The sequence below is a fragment of the Lytechinus pictus genome, chromosome 8 (genome assembly GCF_037042905.1).
Source record: "Lytechinus pictus isolate F3 Inbred chromosome 8, Lp3.0, whole genome shotgun sequence".
NCBI lineage: Eukaryota > Metazoa > Echinodermata > Echinoidea > Temnopleuroida > Toxopneustidae > Lytechinus > Lytechinus pictus.
The window spans coordinates 301,115-325,382 of NC_087252.1; the positions used below are offsets into that span (position 1 = coordinate 301,115).

At 38.5% G+C, this 24,268-nt stretch overlaps 1 protein-coding gene across 7 annotated transcripts; it reads right to left on the reverse strand.

Moving 5' to 3' along the window:
* Positions 1–1,022: 1,022 nt before the first annotated feature.
* Positions 1,023–24,169, reverse strand: LOC129266392 (zinc finger protein ZFP2-like). Of its 7 annotated transcripts, none has more exons than XM_064103298.1 (5): positions 23,832–24,160; positions 21,611–21,676; positions 20,368–20,433; positions 12,487–12,926; positions 1,023–5,016 (listed from the first exon to the last, which is right to left on the reverse strand). In XM_064103298.1, the coding sequence occupies exons 1-5, from the start codon at positions 24,032–24,034 to the stop codon at positions 3,200–3,202; spliced, it is 2,592 nt and encodes an 863-aa protein (XP_063959368.1). In that variant the 5' UTR covers positions 24,035–24,160; the 3' UTR covers positions 1,023–3,199. The 7 variants fall into 7 exon arrangements, with proteins under 7 accessions (XP_063959368.1, XP_063959369.1, XP_063959370.1 ...); XM_064103302.1 differs by lacking the exon at positions 1,023–5,016 and adding an exon at positions 8,285–11,311 and having other exon boundaries at positions 23,832–24,169; XM_064103299.1 differs by lacking the exon at positions 20,368–20,433 and having other exon boundaries at positions 23,832–24,141.
* Between the last annotated feature and the right edge of the window lie 99 nt (positions 24,170–24,268).

Sequence of the window (24,268 nt, forward strand, 5' to 3'; positions counted from 1 at the left end):
ACATTTGAGGAATCATGTCTGGTACACTAGATACAACTAGAAAGGAGAGCAGGAGAGAAAGTGAAATAAGTATGAAAGAGAGAGGGTAGAGTGGATGATAGAGATAAATAACACACACCCCACCCTCCACACATACACCCTCACAAGGGCCTCCCTCACCCACCCCAGCACACATACTCACCCCCACACATACACCCAGCACTGCATACACCCGGCTCACTACACCCTCCCTCCCACATACGAGAAGGCGCACACACACACACCCCAAACATACACCCTCACCCCCACACATATCTTCATCCCCGAACATACACCCTCACAAACACTCCCTCACCCCCCACACACACAAGAAAACGCACACACACCCCAAACATACACCCTCACCCTCACACATATCTTCATCCCCACAAAAAACCCTCACAAACACTCCCTTACCCCCCCCCCCCCACACACAAGAAAACGCACGCATACACCCAGACATACAACCTCACAAATCCTACCCCATCTCTCTCACACACACACACATACACGAGACGACGCACACACATGCAATTACCCATTCTCATTCCTGGGCCTCATTCTTCTGCATTCAATTCGGTATCTGTTTATTATCGATTTTGACAAGTTATTTATCATTCATGTTTATGATGTGTCTTTTGTTCAAAAATCGATAAATATCTAAAAAAATCATTTCGGTGAATGGAGAAATGATGGTGACTTTTGTTGAACTGATTGCTAAGAAAACACGAGTGCATGTAAGCAAGCAACCAGATGACCGACAGCTTAAGGTCTGACTCCTCTCCAAGGGACGTGGTAATGAGGATGAAGAAACGAACACGGGTCGATCACCGAAATCCGAAAACCCCGCTCTACCGACTGAGCGATCGCGCCTCCTTTGGGTGACTTCTTGTTGGTCTTGGGCTGCATGTTTAGTCCCAGATACAGATAACAATTGCAACAATTTCAAAACAGCATGGAACCCAGTATAATAGATTACAGTCACAGATATCAACAATATGTAATTCAGCATTTTAGCATAGGTTTTAATTTATAATAACTTGCGGCTTACTTTTTAGAATACAACGCAACTCAGAAAAGGCGCCCGCCAGCGCCGTTATTGATTAATACTGAAAGTGATTTTACACTCTATAGACATCACGAACCTTGACTGAATCAATAATGCAACATGAATTCATTTGCATGAATAAAACACATTCACAAAAATCTTATAACAAAGGAGCAGCAACACCTGAACTGAACATGTTAGCTATTGTATGCCGAAGGACGTACGGCATATAATATCATATTTCTTGGTGTGAAGCATTGCCACTTGTTAACAATGCAAGATGAATTTTATTGAAAATTAAGGAATAGATTCTTCTTCTATCAAGAAAAAAGTTGGGATACACCGGCCAAAACATCTACCTGAGGCAGCCACTTTTAAGATCAAAGATACAGCATTTTGAAGTCTTAATTTTCACAGAACAGTGATAGTATGAAGGCAGTTATCATGTATTCCAATACACATGATCAACAGAGACATAACTCATTTTTAAACTGAACTGAAAACATTGAAATACAATAGGAATTATGTGCCACTGGGCATGGTGGCTCAGTGACCGGTGGCTCAGTGGTAGAGCGTCCGCCTCATGAACGGGAGGTCGTGGGTTCGATCCCCGGCCGAGTCATATATACCAAAGACTTATAAAATGTGACCCTCTGCCTTCTTAATTGGCGCTCAGCATTTAGATTGGAGAAGGGTAATAATAACATATTATGTTATGCAGGGCCCGCTGGAAGAGCAGTCTTATGATTGAAGTGGCTACCCTGGGTAAATAAAACGTTATTATTTTATCATCATCAGCTCGCCAATATGCATTCTTCTCATATCTCACGTATGATTTTGATTTGTATGAGGTATCCATAGGAAGAATTATATGCCTCACAAGATTCCTTTATTGGAACACTTTAAAAGGTTCAAAGGTAACAAGTATATGTAATCATTCTAATGCCAAGACAAAATTTTATGATATTATATAACATAGTGATGTAGATCAATTTTTATTTGATGAACCAATCAAGTCCATTCTTCGCTAAGTTAAAAAACAGACAGGTCACATGGTAGGATTCAGCCAATTAATTGATTAGAGCCCATATCATGCATGTTATAAACTAACAAAAAGAGCAAGACATGCAGACAGTTGCAAAGCACACCATACTTGTATTTATCTGAGCCTTGTGAGGGTAGAACAATGTCTAAATGCTTCGTTACACTGAGGACATACATACGTTTTTTTTCCGCTCCGGTAAAGGTTCTTATGTGCACATTCAGGCCCTGCACTGATTGACAAGGACCCTTTCCCTGTGGATTAGTATATGCCAAGGTAGGGCTAGTCGAATTATAACATGATACCTATGTGCCACACCAAAGTAAAAAATAGGGGCCTCTGGAACTAAATATTTGTCTTAAAAATGGAAGTCTCCGGAACGGCCCTAGAATCAACGATTGCTAAAAATACATTGCTCTGGAACTGACCTGGTCCACAAAAAAAATGGGGGTCTCCGAAAATCAAATGACTCCGCGTCGATCAAACTCAACACCCCGACCGACTGAGTAGTTCATGATGGGCGTGCACTGGAACAAGAAACCACAAATTTGAGGTTCTCCGGAACGGGGAAAATAGGAATTTCTATGGCTTTCCAAATTGGTAATGGTCTGGAACAGAAATTTAGGCAGAAAATGGGGGTCTCGACCGCGGCACATACATATCATACATTTATGCTAAGTAGCCCCCCTCCCACGGGATTATATGTTCTGCAAGTATCTGGGTAGAACTACAACCACAGACGTTGCATGCGAGGGGCTTCTCACTATTATGGGTTATCTGGTGTGCTTCCATGTCGGGTTCAATGGCATTTGCTAAGGCAACAATTGCATCGCTGTGAATTTCACACACTATAGGAATCGCCAACATCAACCCTGGATTTAACACTATACCCTGTCCTAAATTTAACCCTAAAACTCAAATAATATCCTATTGAAGCCCTAACACTAACCCTATATCTTGGCTGAAATAAAGCCCAGAGCAATTGCCTCCGGCGCAAATGCCACCCCATGTCAATCTTTTTAGCATAGGTGAGAAGATCTTACTTTGTCACAATGACGAATACGCATAAGGTTTGTCTCTGGTATAGGGTTTTATGTGGGAATAATGGACACTACAATGGTTTCCATTCCTGTGTGTGTATTTCTGTGTTCCACCAGCTCATGTGTACTATTAAATCTTGCATCACACACCAAGCATGAAAAGGGGTTCTCACTCGTATGAGTTCTTTCGTGTTCAACTAATCTATCTCTCTTCCAATATGTCTTTGAACAAAGTGAACACTGGTGTGGCTTTTTCCCTGTATGAACAGTCATATGTGACCTGAGATTACTGTCAAACCTGAAGGTTTTGTCACAAATAGAACAGACGTAAGGTTTTTCTTTTGTATGAATTCTCATATGTCTTCCGAGATTAGAGCCACGCAGAAATCTTTTCTTGCACACGGGACATTCATGAGGCTTTTCATCTCCATGGGTTCTCAAATGTTTATCCAGATAAGATATTTGGTAAAATCCTTTGTTGCAAATAGCACACCTAAAAGGTTTTTCTTCTACCGGGTTATTGGAAGATTGTCCATCACGTACACTTCCGGTTTCACTTAAATGTGTTCTTTCATGTGCAATCAATTGAGCTCTCTTCCAATATGTCTTTGAACAAAGTGAACACTGGTGTGGCTTTTTCCCTGTATGAACAGTCATATGTGACCTGAGATTACTGTCAAACCTGAAGGTTTTGTCACAAATAGAACAGACGTAAGGTTTTTCTTTTGTATGAATTCTCATATGTCTTCCGAGATTAGAGCCACGCAGAAATCTTTTCTTGCACACGGGACATTCATGAGGCTTTTCATCTCCATGGGTTCTCAAATGTTTATCCAGATAAGGTATTTGGTAAAATCCTTTGTTGCAAATAGCACACCTAAAAGGTTTTTCTTCTACCGGGTTATTGGAAGATTGTCCATCATGTACACTTCCGGTTTCACTTAAATGTGTTCTTTCATGTGCAATCAATTGAGCTCTCTTCCAATAGGTCTGCGAACAATGTGAACACTGATGTGGTTTTTCCCCTGTATGGACTGCCATATGTGCTTTGAGATTACTGGCATCGCCGAAGCATTTGTCACAGATTGAACACGCGTAGGGTTTTTCTCCTGTGTGAATTCGCACATGAGTTCTGAGATCATATGCACGCACAAATTTTTTCTCGCACAAAGAACACTCGTGAAGCCTTTCATTTTTGCTTGAACAAACTCGAGTAGACTGTATACTTTCCGTTTTACGTACATGTGTTCGTTGGTGTGAAACCAAATGATCTCTCTTCGAAAATGTCTTTGAGCAAAGTGAACACTGATGTGGTTTATTTCCCGTATGGAGAGCAATGTGTGTTCTGAGACTACTGGAATAACTGAATCTTTTGTCACAAATAGAACATTCATAGGGTTTTTCTCCTGTATGACTTTGCATATGGGCTCTGAGACTAGATAGATGTAGATATCGTTCCTTGCAAACAAAACACACGTGAGGCTTTTCTGTTCCATGGGTTTTCATATGAGAATTTAGAGAAGACCTATGCATAAATTGTCTGTTGCAAACAGAGCAGGCGAAAGGCTTATCTCTCGCTGGGTTGCTGGAAGACAAATGTCTATCATTTCTTATTGAACAAACAGGAGAAGTCTGTATGCTTCCTGCACAGGACGTTTCACAGTTCGCACCGGACTCCACTTTGATGTCTGTATCTACATGTACTTCCAATCTTCCATCATTACGATCCACCTCTCTTCGAGAACAACCCACTTGGTTTGGTGCAGGATAAGAATCATCCTCACTCAGTCGATCTTCTAGAAGATGTTTCCCATGCGACCTATCACCTGACATTTCCTGAATCCTTCGAGACAAATTTGACTTCCCACCTGAGTAAAAAGAATAGGGTCATAAAAATCTAATGCTGATAGATGTGACACAGTGAACATGGGAGTAGACAACACTTACAAGTCATGTTTCAATTAAATGGCTTGCATTTTACATGATGAAAGGCTTATAAAAGGCCCTTGATCAATCCAAAGAATGGAGACCATTGAATGACAACTGAAAGAACACAAATTGGAAAGGTCTTTCAGACCTATCTAGGGTTGCTGAAATTTGTGGTCTCAGTGGAAGAGATCCCCTGACACTTCATATCTTGCTGATCTACACTCCTGATCTTGCAACATTTTATCTTTCAATATTTCAATGATCTTGCAAAGATCTTTCATGCAACGGATGATATTTCGGCAGTCTTTCTATGGACTTTTACATCTAGAGCTTTCAATTATCTTTTGGGATCTCTCAAGAGTCTGTGAGTGATTTCTGCCCCCCCCCCCCAAAAAAAAAAAGAGTTTGTCAAAAAGATCATTGAAAAACTAAACAAGAGCTTGATTCAGAGTTCATTAAGAGATCGCTGAAAGACCATGGATGCTACTAAAAGTTCGCTGAATCATTTCAAAAATATTTTGAGTCTTTTCTCAGAGATATGACAAAATCAGTATTCTCCTGGATGTAATAACTTTTGTCACAAAAATTGTCATAAAGTTTGTCTCCTCTCTTTACAGCGCACCAGAAATACGTGGCTTTAAATGTGTGTAACCCCAGTATACAAGCAAAAGATATGACAAAAATTGACAGGGTCTAGCAGTAATAAATTTTGTCATATCTTTTAGTACCTAATATCACGATACCCTGCCGACTAAATGTCAAACATACAATGATATTATTTAGACTAGATTGTGGTATTACTTTCACTCTTCATCCATGACTATTTTCAAAAGTATTTTTTCATGCTACAATTAGTTAGACCCTACATATAAATTCCTCCTTTTTTTCCCTGGTTTACTTTTTTTCCATCTCTCTTCAAAAACTCCTCATCTCCAGGTCTATTTTTGTAGTTAAGCGCAACGATGGACACGCAGTTGCACGATGCCAGCTACTGAATTGAGGATATGCCCCATTTGCAATAGGGCCTTCCTATTGGGCAGAAGGGCTCCCACTGTGAACTAACAGTGATTTTGATTGGTTTGCCTCCGAAAAGATGGGTGGAAACTTAGAGAGATATGACAGGGAAAAGACAATGTTCAGAATACCTATTTGTGACAATCATAGCGGTGCCACATCTCTGAGAGAAATGACAAAATTTATGACAAAAGTTGTGAGTGTTCCAGAATATCATAACATGAATACTGTTAATACCTCCAAGGATGGAGCGAGTTTCAAGGTGATTCAGGGGTTTTACATGCTTTCTTTGGAATGGGGGTTTAACTTTTACAAGGTGTATGAACAGGGTGCTCCAAATACTTGATTCTCCAGACGGGTGTTTCATCAGTTAATTGACAATTCGTCTATTGCCAACTCGTCCATCACACTCATCACATGGTCTACCTTCAATTTAACAGTTTAATGCTTGTCCGCCTGCCAACATTTCTTTTAACAACGATTCCAGTTGGTCCAATAACCATTTAGTCCAATAATCACTTTGTCTTATCACTAGTTCGTCTATTACCATTTCGTTTCATAACATATGAAGAACTGGCTTGGATGAATGGTGGATTAGTGGATGAAATCGCAATTAGACCCTGTGGTTAGTGGATGAACTGATGGTAGATGAGTTGGTAAGTGGACGAATTGAATTAGCAATGGAAAATAAACCCTTTCATCACCAACAAGTTGTCAAATCTGACAAATTATTATTGGCCAAGAAACACAGTTTCCATGGTAACTGTCAGATAAAACATACTTTGTCAAATAAAACTTTTCCTAAATGTTTTCTATCTGAGCAACATGAGTGAGTATTTGAATATGGTAATGAAAGAGGAAGGGACTATCTAATCAATATGCAAAAGTCTTTCTTAATCACACTGTACCCATTCAATAGGTTCTACATTGTACACACTTTTTAAACATACACGTATAGTATGTTTGAAACACATTTTCTTCATCTACAAGCTTACAGGAATAAAAACAAGTGGATATCCATTTACTTTTAAAATCAGGAGGAAATGAATTCATTTTCATCCAAGTCCTTTGTAAGACAGGGCCCTCCTCTCACATATAAAGAGCACATGTATGGCTTCTTTCCTTGGTGAATTTCTACAGGGTCAGATGTACTGAGGGTTGACCTTTTGCTTCATATTATATATATATACAGTACACTGTGCCATAGCTTACATGGTATAGTCTCCTTGTACTGTGTAGACATTTGGTGATCAAGTCTTTCTGTGGACTTGTAATAATCAAATTGGACAAATTATGAAGTTATCCATTACATGGAATGGTAGTTGCTCAATGGGCATTTCCTCCGCTTTCCATACAATCGTCCTCATCCACCCTGTAGAGAAACACAAACATACTGATTCAAACCATCTTTTCATCAACAGAACAATCTTCCAATAACCATCAGATATACCAAGGGGTCTGTGCACTTTAGAATCATCAATACCAGGGTCTTGTCTTACAAAGATTTACAGTCAAATCAAACACAGATTATAGTAAAATTTTATGATTTTCCGACAGCCTACATTACGGTACACAATTTATTAAAGGCCTGGTCCCACTGCACTTATGGATGCAGAGAGGATGTAAAATGGAAAAGAATCTTGCCATCCGTTGGAAAACGTTATGTATCCATTGTGTACTCTTTGCACATGTGTTTCATACCGATTCACTCTATATCCACTGAGCATCCGTCCACTGTGATTTCATTGTTCACCCATTTTGTCAATTGTCTGGAGCGGATGAAAACGGATGGAGCCACCCCGAAATGTTGCTTGTCCGCTGTATCCGTTATGAATATGTTTTGTGTCCGTCGGCCAGTGGGACCAGGCATCAAGGTTTGATTTGAAATATATTGCAAATCTTTGTAAGACCTGCCCCTCATATATCAATTGATGCAATGAGTTATGTTTTATTTCACCTGATGGGTGTTTCATGAAGTTGTAAGTTACCACAGACCTCAAGAAAGACTGGTGAACATTTCTTACGCGCTTATTGGTGCATAACATTTACTACCACCACAAGAAAGGACAACAAGTCAATTGTAAAGTCGTGCGTAACTTTAAACAGATTTATGAAACACCCACCTGGTGGATAAAATCATACTTAAAGATAATAAACCTCTAACACACATTCACAACTTTCGAAATGAAGAAATCATTAGAACTTGAAATATTTTTTTCCTTTATAACATCCAGAATATTCACTTCACAAATCAAATGAATTAATGCTGTGTGGGGTACGATGCATCGTGGTACCATCCGAGATAGTAATCATTAAGTGAACAATTTCACGTACATGTAGAATGCATATTACACCTTATTTTTCAATACTTTATAAATTATGTAACCCTACATTGCACTTAATTTTATATAATGGCATGCAGAGTATACGAAATCACATCGACGGTTGATCGCGCGATCACAAAGCAAATTGGCTTGCACGTCACCCATGCCGTAATCTCCACAATTCAATTGTCAATCGTACCAAATTAATTCAAGTTTGTAATTTCAATTACATGTACATGTACGCTAATTAATGCATAAAACCATTATTTGGCTGTAAATCTTTTTTCTTATAGCCCCCCAAACTGCCAGATTTTGGTCTGGTCACTCTTTGTAGTTTATAAAAAAAATATACATGTATATAAAAAATGGCAAAATCAAATTTTATGTATTTTATTCTTTTAAATTTGTTCTTTGACTTTGTTTTTCATTTTTTTTTCAAAGGAAATCGTAGGCAGCACGGTTTCAGTCATAAGTAACATGAAATCTACTGCTTTTATGTTTCAGTATTATATAACATAAAATCTACTGATTTTAACCAGTAAAAATAAAAATGACACGTTATAATATGACTCTCTAGGACACACTTTACTGTGTTATCATGATAATGGGTACTGACACAAAAGTAAATCCTTGATCAATATAAAAACCTATAATTCTGAGCTAATATGAGTTGTTTCACAAAGCTTTATGGTCTATTTGCACATGATTTCGAATGCATGCAATTATTTACATTTCCAAACTGATTTCAGTGCAACATGAAGTACTGTATAGTCATGATTTTGTGTGTTGATGCATCTTTACCCCTTGATTTAGAAATCAACTTTATAAGATCACTGAATTGACCATCATGATTTGTATCTCACAAAGAATTTTGCTCATGATTCCCAAATGTAAGCACCTTGCAATGTAGATTTCCACACTGATATTAAAATAATGTTGAGTTGAACGCACTGTACATGTATTGTGTTATCATTAAAGTGTTTAGTGCACATTGAAACACCATTAAACCATCGTCTTCAAAATCAGCATTATTTATATAATGCAGCTTATCATGAGTTGTTCCACAAAGAGTGTGACTTATACCTTGGTCACATTTGCTCTACGGCGAGTCGAAAACAGCCGTTTTATTAATTCTAATTCAAACCACCTAGATGTAGTTGGTACAAAAATGTTAAAACAGCTGTTTTCGACTCGCCGTACGGCCGCCGTAGAGCAAATGTGACCAATGTATTAATAATAATAGGCAGTTCTTGTATAGCGCATAACACATTATGAATAACTTCTCTATGCACTTCCAAAGGACTTGGATATTATTACCCCAGCTATAGCTCTGAAAGCAGCCTTCCAGCGCTCAGTGCATTTCAAGGAATAAATTCCTGTCAGGTACCCATTCACCTCACCTGGGTTGAGTGCAGCACAATGTGGATAAATTAATATTGCATTTTAAATTTCTAATAGCATGAGATTACATAACCCCAGGGTCTGGTCAAACTATATCTCTGATGCTATGTGCATACCTCACCCTGTATTTTTGTTCAGATTTTTTTTGGGTACACAATTATATCAATCCTTCTGAAAAAGAAACTATGAAAAGATCAAGTCTCAACTTCTCCAAGCAAGAAAATAAACTTTTTTGTTCATGAGAGAATTCATTTTATAAGTCAAGATGCATGGTTTTCACAAGTGATTTCTAAAAGATGTAGATGATTATTTCATGCATAAATGCTTCCATCTCTAATGTCTTTTGCAATGAAATAATTCATTTAAAATCAGGATGATTCTTAAGAAGCATGGGTTTTCATATGTACTTTAAGAGTGCTCCTTTCCCGAAAGCTCTTCCCACAAACAGAACACGGATAGGGTTTCTCTCCTGTATGGATCCTCATATGACGCTTGAAATCGTTCTTTTTTCCAAATTTTTTCTCACAAACCGAGCACGAAAACGGCTTTTCTCCCGTGTGAATTTTCTGATGATCCACAAGCCGACTCTTGTCAGAGAAAGTTTTGCCACAAGACGCACAATTAAAGGGTCTCTCTCCTGTGTGGATTCTTACATGTCTCGTTAGATGGGCAGTTTGTGAAAACGTCTTGTTACAAAATGAGCACACGTAGGGCTTTTCACCTGTATGAGATCTTGTGTGTCTTGCGAGTGTATCAACGCGACTGAACCTCATATCGCAGTACACACACTGATGTGGCTTTTCACCCGTATGGGTTTTGATGTGAGCGTCCAGGCTTGTCCTTCGGGCGTACGTCTTCTCGCAAAATGGACACTGCTGGCTCTTTTCTCCCGAATGAACCGCCATATGTAACTTGAGATGACATCTTTCACTGAAGCTTTTGTCACAAATAGTACACACATATGGCTTCTCACCTGTATGGCTTCTCATGTGTCTCTTCAGTCCATTGCTGAATTGAAATCGTTTCTTGCAGAAGGTGCATTCGTGAGGTCTCTCTTCAGCATGTATCTGCATGTGTCTGGTTAAGCTTGTCACAAGGGTGAACCCTCTATTGCAAAATGAACACAGGAATTGCTTGCCTTCAGCAGGATTGTACATAGGATTGTTTGGATCACCTCCAGAGGCATATACCTGGGAAGATAGGCCCTTTTCGCGTGCTATTGCAGTATCTTTATTCGAATCCAATCCTCCCTGATCAGGGTGCGACACGGCAGCACTGCCAGAAGAATAGTGTCCATGAAAATAATCCACTGTATCGTACTCACTTATGCTACTCTCATTGTCAGATAATATATCAGATTGGTTTCGAAGCACAGCCACCAATGGGAAATCCTCTGGAAGATGTTTCCCATGTGACCTGTCACATGATGTATCACCTGACATTTCCTCAGTGTTTCCCGTCCCTTGAGAGGTGCTCTGCATACTTGGATTCCCACCTGAGTACAAGAGCAGGGTGAAATATCCAACGCTGATTTACAATGTGTTGATTCAGTAAAATCACAGCAGAAATAAGGGGCGCAATCAACCCTACTCTTTTACTCTTACATCATAATGAAGTTATGCAAAACTCAACCAACTCCTGAAACATCCATAGACTAAAAAAGCAAAATTACTAGTGGGTTTAATTTTCACAATCACAGTATAACAAAATTTGACAACTGGACAGAAAAAAAATTAAGGCTCAACAGCAGGTACAGATGCAAGTTTTTTGACGAGCAGAGTAAGACAACATCAATGTAGAAATAGATTTCATATGAAGCTAGAAATATCAGTGAAGATTATTAATACCCCACCCTATCCTGACAGCTTCAGGTGAGGGACAAATATTTCATATGCCATTATCATGTCAGATATTGCACGAATGTGAGGAAAATCCAGCGACCCCTATTCTACAGAGACCAAACCAAATCTAAAACTTGAATCCTGACTGACATGGCAACACGGTAACCAACATACTTACATGATTCAACTAGAAAACCAATTTTATGCTTGGGCTCATGTCCAATGGACAAAAACTTTTTTTAATCGCAAGATTTTCTGACTTGTACCATATGCCATTATGACACCATACCCCACTACAATGGCAATTTGCAGTACCAGTGGCTCAGTCAAAAACTATATCTTGGAAGCCCACACTCAAAGACCAATGTGGTGCCAAGTGACACTGGGATGAGTTTGAGAAATAATTTGCATTGAAAGATTTGTAATGGATGGACTAACTGACCAAAAACCCATCCACCCACCCAACGATGATCACGCCAAAAACATACAAATCTTGAAAAATAGCTTTTCCTTACAACTGGAGGAAAGAACCCCATTTCCTGACCCTCTCTTATATGTGGAGTGTGAACCCCCTCCCACGAGAGTTAACATGTCTGTTGAAGTATTAAGTTAATGCACATAGGGGAGATTTCCAGATGTACCATGTAGAGGCATATCTGCAGTTTATTAAGAGATCTTTGTCTTACATGTATAAATATGCACAGATAAATTCACAAGATCGAGATTGTGTTGGCTTTCTCAAGAGCCAGCAAAGTGATTTCTTTTAGTTTACTCTGATATCCCACTGACACACAAAATCATTTATATTTCACAAAATATATATACAAACCTTGCTGGCTGCAGGATGGTGTGTCATGGAGATTGGAGCCTACAGCTTCACCTTCAGTACTGTCTTCAGGTTCTTCCTTTATAAAGCAAATCAACGTCCTTTCTGATGATTGAGGAACCTCCATCTCCTTGTCATCATCATTGTCTTCTGTCCAGCCTTCTTCTGACCTTCCATCCACCATGGAATCATCACGGTCCACTTCTTGCTGACCATGTGTTTCTAGCGCTTCCGATCCACCATCTCCGGTCAGTCTTCCTTCTAAATTACCATGCTCTAAGGAAGTCTCAGCAGTTCCTCTTGGTTTCTCTGCCTTGTCTTCCTGCAAGGGATTCTGTTCTGTCAAAGTGTCCTTCAGGTCTTCTTCCTTGACAATGCTGTATGTCTCATATGGCTCCTCTTTGATTTCCTTGTCTAAGGTCACCTCGTTGTTTGCCATGGTTCTTGAAAAGAGAACATTATTAATATCATTAAAACACTGCCATTCAATTTCATTACTTTAGGGGTATGGCTACTTTTCTTAATTCTCATCTAACTGGGCTTTTTTGGGCTCTGGTATAACTTAGGGAGGGGGGGGGGGACAGATCCACCCCCCCTCCCCCCATGAGATTTTGGCCAACAGCCATCAAATCGGCACATATATTTGACTTGGGTGGACATTTGATTGGATTCTGTACAAACTCATTTTGAAAGCATTGCCAAAACTGCCATTTATCTTTCAGGTTATTTTGTCAGTATAGCACAAATAGAGAAATGAATAAGGACCCTCAAACTTTCCAAGGCTAAGAATTGGGGCATCGATGCCAGTCAACAGGGCATCCACAATCATGGTCTTGGATTAATCAAAGCCCTGGCAAGAATCTTTATAAACTTCCATGCAAATTTAACATCTACTTTGAGAAATGTGCAACACAAAATTTACAACTTTTGGCCTAAAATGGAGGGGAAATGCCATGGTTATCCTATTGGGAGTTTCCATTTAAAACAATACAGCATCAATTGTGAATGTACCTTTTTAGTTTCAATTTAATTTTCTTAATAACCAATATATGGCCATATAATTTGCCATCAGGATACCAGATATATGAGCAAGCACTGGGCATCTACAATCATATAAGAATAATAATAATAACACAGTTCTTGTATAGCGCATATCACATTATATCATAACATTCCTATGAGCTTCCATAGGACTTGGACATCATTACCCTGGCTTTAGCCCCGCAGCCTTTTACAGCGCGGTGGCATTTCAAGGAATGAATTTCTGCCAGGTACCCATACACCTCACCTGGGTTGAGTGCAGCAAAATGTGGATGAATTTCTTGCTGAAGGAAATTATGCCATGGCTGAGATTGAACCCACGACCCAATTTCAAAGTCAGAAGACTAATCCACTGGGCCACAATGCTCTACATCATCCAACTTTCAACCTTGTGTCCTCATATAAAAATCATCTAAAAAGAATCTCTGGGGCCCGTAACACAAAGCTTAGCAATGATCGTAAAACATTTTCTACGATTGATTCAATTGACTACAATGTACGATCAATCGCTAACCTTTGAGTTACAGGACCCTGATCAATGCGACAATCACACCAACAAAACTTACTCCAAACTGACAGATGAAATGTTATAACTAGAGATGCTCGGCGGGTCGCGCGGCAGGGCACATGTACCCCCGAACCCATCGCGTCATAGATCATTGCGATATATAGAGCTCACACAGAAATTTGACAAATAAATACAATCATCATGGCGACAATGACCCTGCCCACATTTTGCCTGAGGGTACGAAATCTGATGACAATAATATGACGCAGCAGCGTGACTCTGCAGAACCTAAAGTATTGTCCAGTAGCACCTGTTGGGGAATAAAATTATAGAGTAATCTGGATATATTTTGTAAACCTAGCCCCAAGACCCCCCCCACCAAAAATGATAGGCATTTTTGCTTTTATACATGTACATGTACCTTCGAATATTGCTTCTGTGTGCCAACTGTTATTACAAACTGGAAACAAGGCAAACGCGATTTTGTGTCTCGCCCACTTATGAAAAAACCCAGAAATATCGTGATTTGCGAGGGCACGCAACAGAATTGTATCGAAACTTCATTGTGAAATGACTGGGATGGAATAACACTTGTCATAAGAGCCTTGCACGTACATGTAAACTTTAATGTTGACCTGAAAATGAACTTTGACCTTACCATGTGACCAGAGCTGCCAAGTTGTATTTTGCATTTTCAGTATTCTTATCCCCCAAAATCAGTATTTTGACAAAAAATCAGTATTTTTACAGTGTGAGATAGATATTTTGTATTTTTCCCCCCAAAAGTGTATTTCATAATAAAATGCTTGGCGCACTCGCCCATCACGGCGCTCAAGCTGCATGCAAGCTAAAATGCGCACTGCTCTTGCAGATGAAAAAAAAAAAACATTGAAACTTGTGTATATCTCACCCTGGTTTTTACAAAATGATTGAAAAAAAAACAAGTTACCTGAAATTACATTGATCTAATAAGCATATTTTTTTTTTTATACAAAAAACATATTTTTTAAAGTATACATCCAAAGAATCAAAAGTATTTTATAATGACTTTATGTGGTCATCATTGTAAAGGGGAAGTATTACTAATCAGATATATAACTTCACTTTTCAAAATAGTGATCAGAGATTGCAGAAATCAGCTCTCAAAAATGATTTATTTTCATGCCATATTTATGCCTTCCACCGGTCCTCTTGCGAGCTCCAGCTGAGTGACGTCACACAATGAGCAGTGAGCAGCTGAGCTGACAGCAGCCCATTGGAGACGATCTTTCCAATCAGCGTTTTTTGCTCTTAGAATTGTTTATTCCTCTTAAGATTGGTCTTGTTATATAGATAAAAGTTTGAATTTACTGAACAGTGAAAAAAAGTGCACATTTAACGTATTTTGGTAACCGATATTTAGCTTAGATTTTTTTTTTTTCAAGAAATATATGTGAATAAACAAAGCATATTTTCACGTAGAAATCACACTTGCGTCACATTAATGTTATAGTCAATATAAAGCATAGACATTCTTCTTTATGACTGAACAAAAATTATGAAATTTCATTAAGTAGCAAAGTCAGGAACCACAAAAAAACACGGCAATATCCATCGCGAAATGACTGAAATTGCAGTTGAATTGCCGAAGCATTATTAGGAAACAGCGGCGAGCGGACTTTCTTTCATATATCTTAAAAATGCCTTCCCATTAGGGCGATGGTCTGTGGCCAAATGCGTTGGCCATTGTTTTGTCATGTGCGAGGACCCTGGTTCGAAACTCTGATTTTTTTTTTTCTGGGTATTTTTTTTTTATTCCTTCCCCGTCCCTACCCATCTTTTTTTTCTCTTTTTATTTTCATGTGAAATTCTATTCAGACCTGTATTTATCAAATCTTGCTTCTTAATTGCTGCTTTTGATTTTCAAGTTCTTGATTAGATTATTTCTACTCTTATTTGGGACGGGAGGGGTAGAGTTAAAAGTCAAGTCCACATCAACTAAAAATTATTTGAATAGAGTAATTTCCCTTGTGGTTTTTACTCAAAACAGTCATATACACGAAACAATGATATGCAAATTAGAGTTGTCACTCACATCACATTCGTTTCTATTTTTTGTGGCATTTTGTTTTTTATTCTTTGCAGATTTGACGATAGGAAACTCTTCATCTGATCACAATAGGTTATATTTACGGAACTGTTAAAATAGTAATTATATAAATTTGAATCAAAGTTTTTATGAAATTTCCTGCAATATCTTGTTATTTTTCTTTAAATTCAAATGAATTTTTGATTGCGTGGACTTCTCCTTTACTCTTAATGTAGGGAATGCATAGCAAAATTTATCCAGAAACAAAATTGTCTTAGAATATGCAAATCAGTAATTGGACACATGTTCACTTTTCTTTCATCCAGGCCACTTCCTCACATCCACCAGGCTTTCAGTCTTATAACAAAAATGATGAACCATCACACAACATTCACAGTGCTTCACAATAAATATTTCACTTCTGTTCATACATGCAATAAATATTCTGGAAAACAAATAAAAGGCGTACCCATATTCAAATACCGTTTAAAAGGACAAATATATTATACCTTTCCAGAAAAATCAGCACGTTAAATATCTGATAACAAAACATAATTATGGGGCACTGCAAGAAACTTATGTTCAATTGCAAATCAAGCGTAAGTCTTAAATTCAAATTCAAGCGTAATAAGGTCGAGTTGCAATCGCAATTCAACTACATGTTTAATCAAAGGACTTACCCTTGATTTGGGACGTGTGATTGAGTATAACATTTCTCGCAAAATGCCCTAGTAACATTAAAATTGTTCTTTCGTTTAAATTGTGTGTTATTATTTTTGACAAGCTGTATTCCTGTCCAAGTCAAATTTCTTAGTTCTCTCCAAAACTGTGCTCAAAATTGTTTCCAAGATTGATAAAGAATTTTTTTCTTTTGTATCATTATCAGTCCACATCTTGCAAACCGTAGGTCCTGGAAATAGTGAAGAAAAAAATGGCTATACCCAAATCATAGTAAAAGGACATGATGGAATCTCCCAGATTGAGGTAGCAAGCAGAGACCAGAAGTCACCAGAGTCAGCAAGTGTGAAGATCTGTGTGTAGAAGAGAGAAAAAAAGAAATAATCAAATCAAAGTATGAATTTAATTATCGTGATGATTGATGACGTGCGGTGGCATGTAATTCCCGGTCAACAACAAATGATAGTATAGGTTTAGACACCTGAAAAGTTCCACTCAGAACACTGGTGCTCTACCTCAAGTGATGTTTGTGTAGGCCCCACTCCACTTCACTACCGCTACACTATCGTACATGTACGCCACACCTACCCGGGTAGGTGTGTAGCGTAGTGTAGGCTGTAGCAGTACTCCAGTAGTGAAGTGGAGACTACACGAACATCACTTGAGGTACGGTGCTCTCTGAGTCTCTGTGTCATTACAAAGATTGCATTTATCTTCATTGTTGAAGGCATTACGCATACATATATGCAGCAACACTCTAATCAGAAAGAAACACCAGACTCTAATTTTGGCCCACCCAGTACCCAAGGGTTCATTTTTTGCCGCCGCGCACAGAAAATTCAAGCCATAGAAGTCGTGGACCCAAGAAGTGAGATCCCAGCACGCGCGACCCACTAGTTAGAAATCCACTGCCAAACGCGGTTCGTGGTTAGTATACTAATACTAACCTCGCAATACGTACTAGTAGTATACTAAATAATACTAACCACTCAATACGTGTGAGTGATTTTGGCCAGGAATCAGGGTAATCACTGCTGAAAATTTGTCTGGCTTCATGACATCGGCATCATGGTGATATAATTCTGTGTATAATAAAAACTTAAACATTCCTCTGAAACAGCAGATTTTCAGCCATGGTCCATACCACTCAGTGCTCCTAAATAATTTAATCGCCTGCCTGAGTCCCGACCAGTTTTAGAAATCTGAAGAAAAAATCTGCTGGAATTGTGCCACTCACACGTATTAAGTATACTAACCTCGTACCACGAACCGCGTTTGGCAGTGGATTTCTAACTAGTGGGTCGCGCGTGCTTAGCCTGGAGGCGTCTGGAATCTCACTTCTTGGGTCCACAACACACGACTTCTAATTCTATGGCTTGATTTTTCTGTGCGTGGCGGCATGTAATGAACCCTTGGGTGGAATTGTGCAAAAACATTATTTCTAAAATAAAAACTTTTTAATTTTAATAGTAGTTATGCCAAAATGCATGATTCTAAACTTATATCAGATCTGTATCTGTCATCTGACCTGAATGCATCGTCAGAACAAGTACAGTTTCCAAACATGCTTACCTTGACTTTTGACTGGATCAAACAGCGTAGCCTGCAACATGCATCGGGAGCAAGTGAATGGGACCGTGCAGCTTGGAGTTTTTCAATAGTTAGTAGAGCAACACAACGAAGACTGTCGAGTGGACAAAATCGATCTTTCCAGCTCCAGTTCACAATTCAATAAAAAACGGGCAAAATAACACAGTTCTGGTTCCCTTATAGTCTGAAGTTGTCGAAAACAGAATTCGGATGTCACATTACATGAAGAAAACGGTAAATTCGGAAGATATTGAAGAGGTCAGTAAGGTGATTCAGTGTATTATGCACAGAGGGATACTGAGCTCGATTATTGTGTGACGTCATTATTCTCGACTGTTTTCACTGCGTGAACTTTCGGTCTGGGGGCGGCTGGGGGGGCTGAGAAGGGTCTCTAATAATTTCATTTCTTGCATTTCCACGACATCAATAAGACTTTTTAGTGACATATTTGTGTATAAAAAGACAAGACCTTTCCATTCATATATAATTTGTCTATAATCATCACTTTCGCGATTTTCTTTGGATGTATACTTTAAAGAAAAAACGTACTGCCATATTTTGGTTGCAAAAACGTAATAAATACGGCTAAAACGTACTGGTTGGCAGGTCTGTGTGACCTCTGACTGCAGCATAACATGCAGGTCCCCCAAGTCCATCTATCATCCAAGTTTGGTTGAAAAGTGACTTACGGTTCCGGAGTTAGGTGTCATAAGAGTCTTGCTTGTAAACTTTAATGTTGACCTGAAAATGACCTTTGACCTTATCATGTGACCTTCGACTGCAGCATAACATGCAGGTCCCAAAGTCCATCTACCATCCAAGTTTGGTTGAAAAGCGACTTACGGTTGCGGAGTTAGGTGTCATAAGAGTCTTGCATGTAAACTTTAACGTTGACCTGAAAATGACCTTTGACCTTACCATGTGACCTCCGACTGCAGCATAACATGCAGGTCCCCAAGTCCATCTACCATCCAAGTATGGTTGAAAAGCGACTTACGGTTGTGGAGTTATGTGTTATTAGGTTTGTGACGGACGGACGACATTTGGATCCCTAAGTCTCGCCTTCACCTCCGGTGGGCCAGACAAAAAAGCAGAAGTTACAGGTTTTACCGGGTTTCCACAAAATATGGTTTCCATGGCAACCATGTCTCCACCCACTCAAAAATCATTAGGTGGCTTTGCTCTACCATAATGGACCTTCATGACAAATTTGAAGATAATCGGAGAAGAAACGCAGCCAGTAGAGCACTCACAAGGAAATCTCTGCTATTTCCTAAAAATCTCATTACCATGACAACGACGTCTGTGCCCACATCAAAATCAATAGGCACCTTTGCTTTACCATAATGGACCTTCATGCCACATTTGAAGATGATCGAAGAAGAAATGTAGCTGGTAGAGCACGCACAAGGACATCTCTGCTATTTCCACAAAAACTCTTGTTACCATGGCAACAATGTCTCCGCCCACACCAAAATCTATAGGTGGCTTTGCTTAATGGACCTTCATGCCACATTTGAAGATAGGAGAAAAAATGCAGCTGGTAGAGCGCTCACAAGGACATCTCTGCTATTTCCGAAAAATCTCATTACCATGACAACGACGTCTGTGCCCACACCAAAATCAATAGGCACCTTTGCTTTAGCATAATGGACCTTCATGCCACATTTGAAGATGATCGAAGAAGAAATGTAGCTGGTAGAGCACGCACAAGGACATCTCTGCTATTTCCACAAAAACTCTTGCCCACACGAAAATCGATAGGCGGCTTCGCTATACCATACTTGACCTTCAGGCCAAATTTGAAGATGATCCGATCGGAGAAGAAATGCAGCTGATAGAGCACTCACAAGGAAATCTCTGCGGCGGCGGACGCTGCGCGACAAGGCCAAATCCCTATCTTCCGAACTCTGTTCAGGGGATACAATAATGTAGTATTGGTCAGAAGGCAGTTTGTATTGCCCGAGAGAGAAAGGCACTAGTTTGATTGTGTACCTACTTTATATCAGCATTGCCAGCTTCACATTCTTCAGTCCTTTGATGACCTGCCTCAGTTAAGCTCTTACTGTAAAAGACATTGAAATAATTTAAAGTAGTAACGGATGCATTTTAATCTGCCTTGATCAGGTAAGACTTTCTCTCATACTTTGTCCCCAAAACACAAAATCAAAAGTGCTTGGCATTTATTAGGGATTCTATGGCCCATATTCTGAACTTGGGGTTTAATTTAAACCCTGGTTTAAAGTTGCAGTTTAACTATGGAGAGCCAATTGGGGCACAAATCTCTATTAACCATTATTAAACGGGGGGGGGGGGGGGGGGGGGGGGGGCCGCTCGCTGACTTTTTACTTTCAAGTCTTGCCCATCTTTTGAGACTAAATTTGCGACGCCCGGGTACGTGGTTCCGAAATTAGGCAACATTTTGTAAGCGCATGTCGGTCCCAAATTGCTAAAAAGTCAATGCAAATTGTGTTTTTCAACTAAAAAACATAAATATATGATTATTTTTAATTTTGTTGGTTTAGATGGATTTATATTATGTTACTTATGGTCGCAAAAGGGTCTCCAACAAAGTTCATCGAAAAAACAAAGAAATACATAATTAAAAAAACAAGAAAATACATAGGAAATCAATTATTTTTCGGCAATTTTTTAGTAGATTTTTGTTAGAAATGTGAAAATCTATAGGTTCACCAAAAATTAGCATTCTACTAGCTATATAAATTGAGTTAAAGGCAAAACATAAAAAAAACATAAACAAAATTAGGGCAAATTTCATACGCTTATTTGCATATATTTAATTAATAGAAAAATATAAGCAATTAATTTTTTGAAAATTTTACTGTACAGCCTTGTAGTTCACATCCGGCTCTACGCGCGTGCAAATTTTTGTGGCGATCATGCAATCAACGACCGAGATCTGAGTATATATGTTGGTCTGAAATAGCCCAGTTAAGATAGGGTTAAAACATGTTCAATTCATCTCTATTATGATACTCAAACATTACAACTGTCTCAGAATGATATATATATATATATTTTCTTCAATGTGAAAGCAAAGGGAAACAGAATAGTAATTGTAATAAATATACAATGTAAGCAGAATACAGTTATTGGCTCCCCATAATTTTAGCACAGAGTTAGACCATAGTCTTAAGTTAAACCTGCCCCCCCCCTTAATAACCCTGCTATAATTGACTTTTTCTTTTAACTAACAAGGAAAATTTTCTGAATATGATTACCTCCTATGATTTGTACTCAGTCCCACAGTGTCGGTTTGGTGTCTCCAGCTTGTTGAATCTTTATAACTGCATGGAAATCAAGGGAGGAAAGTTTCAATTAGAAAGATGCTGTGGCTCTAGATGTTGAACCACAAGGTCTGGGGTTCAAAGCTCACCGCAGCACTTACATCCTCTGGCAAGGTCTAATAATCGACATGCCACTCTCCATCCTCGGCCTTGTTGCATAAAAATTACTATGATGATAACTTTGCCATCCAATTGTAACGATGATCAACAGCCAATCAGAATCAAGGATTTCATGCAAGTTACAATTGCATGGAAAAGTTTATTAGTAAGTACATGTAACATACTTCTATGCAAGGGCCCGGGTGTAATACGAGCCTGGTATCTGCCCTGAAAGAAAAGAATTCCTTGAATACTTTATAAGTGCCCGATCAGGGTAGCTGTTAGCACAAAAGGAGGGATAATGGTATGCAGTGATTACATTAGACACATTGTATTATAAGTGCTAAATAAATGTTGCATTCTGGTAAATATATTTAAGAAAATCATCAAAATCTGATTTCAAGTAACATGTCATTATATTCATTAAGCAAACTGTACATGTAAGTACATGGGGGAGTTGAATAACTTGCTATAACTTGTCAACATGAAATTCAAAATTGATAACTTTCCCCTCTAATAATGTGAGATATTAAATGTGGAATAAATCTTTTATGAAATCATGTGGAAAGATATGCCTCACTTGTTTCAGGCAACATTTTTTTTATTTGACAATCGTCACACGTATTAACAGCAAACTAGGACTTTTCAAATTTTCATAACTTTCTCAAATTCTATTTGGCCTAATAATTGGCCATTCATTCTATTCTTAAAGGTCAAGTCCACCCCGGTTTGTTTATTTGAATCGATAGAGAAAAATCAACAAAACATAATATTATATAATAAATAAACATATAATTTCTTTGGTTCAAGGGCAACTACCCCTGGACAATACCCCCCCCCCCCCCTGGACAACTACACTGTACCCCTATCCAAAAATCTACACCTAAACCAAATTATATTCATTGAAAATTTAATTTCTAATGTTCAAGCAAAAGAAATCCATATCAAGTCATGTTTACCCCGTGCAAACCTACCACAGGACAATTACCCCGAAATAGAACTAGAATAGTATACTAATACTAACCTCGCAATACGTGTGAGTGCACCTAAAGTTCTATTTCGGGGTAATTGTCCTGTGGTAGGTTTGCACGGGGTAAACATGACTTGATATGGATTTCTTTTGCTTGAACATTAGAAATTAAATTTTCAATGAATATAATTTGTAATCAAAGAGAATTAAAATAATAATCTTATTTTTAGACAAAATAAAAGACAGATTGATTTCCATTTTCTATTAATTATCTCATAATTGTTATTGTGGTCTCAATAATATTATTAATAATACTATTATTGTCTCGTTATCATTGTGTCATTATTGTTAATGTTGTCCTAATATAGGCCTAATCGTATTACCGGTCTGTCTAATTGTTTCAATAATTATATGATGGGGGGACCTAAAGCTACGCACTTTGTTTTCAAACAACAAAAACTATCCCAATTTTAATATTTCAACAAATTATCTTTCACTAATTTGTGGCAAACATTATAAAGATCATTAACCAAGAAGAAAATATCGCTAAACTCAGCTCACTAACACGAAAATCCCGCCGTGTTTTCCGAACACCTCTTGATTTCGCCGCCCGATGTAGAAGGGGTCCTAAAGCTACGCACTCGATTTATCATGCAAAAAAAAAAGTATTTCCTGTGCCTCAATTTCTAAAATATATTCACATTATTATAGGATAAAATGAAATTAAAGCGAATATAACTCCAAAAATCCAAATAGTTGTTTGTTTTCTCTGCATATAGAGATTTACTGCAACCTCTGTAGAAAAAATTGATTAGGAATCGTTCGTCACTCTGCAGTCACAGTTGGAACACACAGAGTGCGCATTTGCCATAAAAAACTGCATGCGCTATGAGTGGTGCGTAGCTTTAGGACCCGCGCAGCTTTAGGACCCCCGACCATACAATTATAATACTATCATAATAATAATAATTGTTATCATAATTATGAGTCATAATTATTTCATAACAATTATTATTGTAATAATAATTATTATTGCCTCAATAGGGCCTAACTTAGTAATTACTAGTATTGGACGTGGAATATTACCTAGCGAGAAGCACACAAAATACTTCTTCGTACGAACTCAACGAGAGTCTGAGCCGAATCTCTCGGAGACCTTTCATTGTTGTCTCGCTCACTCGTATTCGCCACACGCCCTGGTCACAAACGGCTTCATTTTCTTCCTTCTCCCGAAAGCTCTCTGAAAGATCTACCGCCATATTCGATATTCCCGTTCTCCTTTCCATCATGCATTCGATGTCGCCAAATAAGGGACGAAACTAGCGAGAAAACGCGAATTTCTTGCTGTAATACGTGACGCCGGTCGCGTTTTTTCCATTTTCACGTAGCATCAGATTTGACCTTCACGTACTATTACCGTAGAGGGCGCTACAAAGGTGCCATGTTTAAGGGTGGGTTTAAGAATTCATCAAACATAATGTAACTTTTAATTTCCATTCAAAAATGCGTTTTGTTTTTCTCTT